Here is a 4,807-nt window from a genome sequence, read left to right on the forward strand (position 1 = left end):
ATGGCTGTTAATAGCTGCTACAATGTTCCACAATAGATAATCAACAACATTACGTGCAACTATAAACAGATAAAAATAATCATTCTTTAATTAATAAGAAAAAATTGTTGGCAGATTGCTTGCCTTGTTTTAAGAAAATACACAACAGGGTGGTGTAAAGCAGCCTGTGAAGTTACTGTTACCACTCCGAAGCTGATTATTTTTCAAAAACAGGACACCCCAAAGCATTTTTCAGTAAACAGTACTGTTTTTATTAATTAAAGAATGATATCTTTAATCTGATTTGATCTGTTTAGACATATACATGCTATTACAGTTGTTCCCTCACCAGCCTCTTTTTTCTTCTCTCTTGAAGGTGATTAATTTCGATTACAGTAGTTTCAACTGTAAGACAATTCACAGGTTTATTTTGTTAAAGAAATAGACAACATTATTAATATTGTTAAAGAAAATCTATACATATCTATACACAAACCATCTTGTTTTATTAATATCAAATCTGCCATATTAAATATTCTCTTGGTAATGATAGCTCAGGGCTTTTTTTTTTTTTTAATTTGTCATATCTGTAAAATTCCAGGGACTTTTTTTTGACAAAAATTTTTTAATCACACACCATTAAAATGATACTCCTTCTGTTTAAATGCATAAAGATGAACATTATGCATTTCACTGAATGATGTACATGTGCCTTAATGGTATTCCATCCTCTGTGCATTAACTTAAATCAAAACCATATAAACTAGTACTTTTATGTATCTTTATAAGCCAGTACAAATATATGGTTATTATATAATCAGGGAAAAATAAAGCTTAGGTGTAAACGTAGAGGCTGTTGTATGAATACATGACTAACAATAAAATAAATAAAAATAAAAATATACTTAGAATTAACTAGCACACAATATACAACCCAAGGCATATTATTAGGATGTATTAAACTTAATTATTCAGTTTCAGAGTAACACCTGCAGCATGGTTTCCTCTATCAAAACAAAATCTGAAAAAAAATTATAAATCAGTAAATCTATAAAACCAAGATTCTACAGAGAATACTTCTTATCATCTCATCAGCAAAGCCTCAACAGAAAAAGGTAAGGGCCTCCCATTCTTGATTGAGTTGGGTTTAGTGGCCCAGTCCTTGTGTGTGAGTGATTCAAGCCCTGATGCCCTGCAGTGTTTTTCTGGCTGCTCAGTCTGTGACAGCACCTTTGCCTCGGTCAGAAAAAGAGTGCTGTCTCGCTTTGACGTCACATTCAGTCTGTCAGCAGCAGCAGCACTCTGCGGCGTGCTGTGAGACGAGTCAGCCGAGACTCTTTCTGCCTCTGTATTTCCTCCACTTTTGCAACAGTAATAGTGTGAGCTTTGAAATGAGGGCAGAGGAACAGATTCCAGACACAACTCTGTCCCACTGCAGGCGTCCCATGATTTTAGGGATGGAGAAAAATTCGGTGTTGTGAGGATTTCCCTAGGACAATGCTCTACAGCCCTGGTTTTGAACTCCTGTGTGTGGCAGTGGAGATCACAATCAAACCCCAGTGGACTGGACTTATACACGGGCATGTAGCCTGGCACGCCTGTATCAGACAGCGGACAGAAGCAAGGTGAGGGACGTGGAGACACAGCGGCCTGGAGGAGGACAATTCTACGCACCTCTTCCATCTCTCTCTGTCTGAGCTCTCGCTCCAGCATGACACTCTCCAGCTCTTTATCAGCAAAAGCCCTCCTTTTCCTCATCTTAACACTAAGTGGAGGATAGTGGAGTCTCGTCTGCCAGTCCTCTGACGCTGGTGATTTACATCCTGTGTATAAATAAAGCACAGTGTCCTGTTCACTATATTAAGAAACTACTATTGACCCAAATCATTTCTTCTGATTTTACATCAGTATAAGTGTTCAATGTATTTTAAAACACCCACACTCTCCTCCTTATAGAAATACATCGTATTATTTCATATCATACATTTTCACATGTTCAAGGACCTCAAAAGATCGTAGTTATGTGACGAGGATTTATGCTGTAATTGCAGTTACCTTTGTAATATAATGATTATGCATATTTTTGGACACAGAACCTGAGCCAAGCAACTATTGTTTTGGAAAAATCATTTTCAGCATTGTTTATAGCATTGTTCCACTTTTAGTAAAAAAATTTAACATAAGAACATAAGAACATAACAAGTCATGACAGAAATCCACCTCTTTCCTCATTTCTTCCTCCTTTTCTTTTTACTAATTTATACTTTTATTGTATGCACACACAGTGTATATATTTATATTGGAGCTAATCTAATTTCTCCCTGTGGATGGGTTAATGAGATATGTGTTAATTAAGGCTTACCCTCTAGTATACTCTTGGCCAGGAGACTAGGTGTTCTGGTGTAGCGCTGGCAGGTTTGGCGTCTCAGGAAAGGAGCACTTCTCTGAGTTTTCTTACTCTGTTAATGAAATAAGCAGCTCTGCATGAATATTTGTGACTTTAGTAGCCTGTTATACAGTTCTGTCTGGGGAAAGACTGAATGGCAGAAAGAACCTTAAGGTTTGGGTTATATTTTTGCTGTAGCCACAGTTACCCATAGATTATAAACTGTTTTTTGGGTAATTGAGGCTGAATATTGAAAGTGCAAAATAATAAATATATGCAGGCATACTGTTACTTATGAAGGCTAATTGCAGCATAAGTTTTGAGTTATTCACACACTAATGCAAAAAAAAAAAGTGTTGCAAAAAAAGATGATGTGAATGAATCTGTGTGAGTTAAAAAGTGACCTCGATGTCATAAAATGTTCAGGTCACTGAAGCAAAAAAGAAGAACAGAAAAGAACAGAAAACTATGCAAAAAAATTCATATTTTACAGCAAAATGTTTTTACGCTTGCGCACGCGCTGTAAGCACGCACGTACACACACACACACGCACGCACATACACACACACACACCTCTCCGGCCTGCTGTCTGCGGAGCGCGACCTGCGCGGCCATCACGCGCTGCCTCTCGAGCACCAGCACGCAGCTCGCGCAGCGGCACTCCCGCCAGCGGCACGCGCGCTTGTGGCCCTTGAGACGCGACACGACGCCGTGGTTCCGGCAGCGCGCGCATTTCGGGCTGCGCACGGGCGCTCTTTGCGCTCTCGGCGTCCTCTGCGCGTCTGTTCCCTCCACAGCGCCGAGCTCACTGTGCTGCTGCAGCTGACTGTCCGTCCCCAGTTTAGCGGCCATTGATAAAGTGATAACGCGCTCACCACTCGCTGCTCGTTAGCGAGCATGTAGGCTGAGCCGTGATTAGGCTCGCAGCTCCCGGTAGAGTCACGCTGCAAAATTATAAAGCGTCCAGGTCTGAAAAACTGTCACTGAGTGTCGGTGGGGATCTTTTCGGCCTTTTCACTGCGCGCTACGACGCTTAAAGGCGTTAAGATGAGGGATGAACTTCCAAAGTGCCAAAGTTTGAGCTCATCTTCTCCACGTGTCCGTATTTAACCGGCATCGTAGGTTACTGAGAACGTCACCCAGGTTGTGGTGCTCAAACCCAACTCCTCCTCTCCTCTCTGGTTACTGCTCATCTACTGGAAAATGGGCATCTTATCAACTAACACATGCATGAAGAGTGTTTTACCTGTGTGTGTGTGTGTGTGTGTGCGCCTAAATTTTAAATTTTAAAAAATTATATAAAATCATAATAAATTATATAAAATAAATTTTCGTGGATATTCCAATATTTGCAGATGAATAACCACTGATCATTTCCTCTCCTGCTGTCCACTAAACCTGCATTTATTTCAGCTTATATATTTTCATAGTCCTACATTTTACATTTTTGTTGATTTAAAGCTGCATTTAAAGTGCACAGTAGCCTACTATACAAAATATAAAGTACATAAACTTGAGTTGATGTAATGCTGGTGTAATGCAGGGGGTTCATCTGAGTTTTCCAGAGCCCTCTAGCTTATAATATTATTTACAAAGAATTACATTAAACTTTTATTCACTCACAAAGTAGAGTTTTTTTTTCCTCTGTAGTAAGCCAGGATGAACCTCTGTCTTCTGTTAAATGCTAATATTTTGCAGCTCTGTCTATCAAGTGTTTAACAAAACTGAGGATCAAAAGTAGGTTTAATTTTGTTCATGTATAGCTAATACCAAATTAACTACTGCACAATTATTTAAATAATAAAAAAAGCTGAAATAAATCAGAGCTGCTCTCAGAAGTCCTAAGTGAGAGTGATTAAGTGTAGCCCCCATGTGGTTGGTGTTTGTACTGTAAGTCCCTTAATGTGAAAGCTGAAATCTTGAAATCTTGAGTGCCTGCAGCACACAAGCAAAAATAAATACATTTTGTGTGTGTATATATATGTATATATATATACACACACACACACACACACACACACATATATATATATATATATATATATATATATATATATATATATATATATATATATATATATATATATATATAATTGGCACCAAAACAGCAGCAGATCCTTTAAGTCCTGTAAGCTGCAGAATGGATCAGACTTGTTTGTCCAGCACATCCCACAGATGCTCGATCGGATTGAGATCTGGGAAATGTTCCTCAAACCATTCCTGAACAATTTTTGCAGTGTTGCAGGGCGCATTATCCTGCTGAAAGAGGCCACTGGCATTAGGAAATACTGTTGTCATGAAGGGGTTTACTTGGTCTGCAGCAATGTTTAAGTAGGTGATGTGTGTCAAAGTGACATCCACATGAATGCCAGGACCCAAGGTTTTCCAGCAGATCATTGCCCAGAGCCTCACACTACCTCCGCCAGCTTGTCCTCTTCCCA

General features: G+C 39.2%; 1 protein-coding gene across 1 annotated transcript; it reads right to left on the reverse strand.

The window, feature by feature from the left end:
• Positions 1-385: 385 nt before the first annotated feature.
• dmrt2b (doublesex and mab-3 related transcription factor 2b) lies at positions 386-3,595 on the reverse strand. The gene is made up of 3 exons (XM_026933500.3): positions 2,940-3,595; positions 2,342-2,438; positions 386-1,802 (listed from the first exon to the last, which is right to left on the reverse strand). Exons 1-3 carry the CDS (start codon positions 3,216-3,218, stop codon positions 1,063-1,065), a joined length of 1,116 nt encoding a protein of 371 aa, XP_026789301.1. The 5' UTR covers positions 3,219-3,595; the 3' UTR covers positions 386-1,062.
• Between the last annotated feature and the right edge of the window lie 1,212 nt (positions 3,596-4,807).

The sequence above is a fragment of the Pangasianodon hypophthalmus genome, chromosome 2 (assembly GCF_027358585.1).
Source record: "Pangasianodon hypophthalmus isolate fPanHyp1 chromosome 2, fPanHyp1.pri, whole genome shotgun sequence".
Taxonomy (NCBI): domain Eukaryota; kingdom Metazoa; phylum Chordata; class Actinopteri; order Siluriformes; family Pangasiidae; genus Pangasianodon; species Pangasianodon hypophthalmus.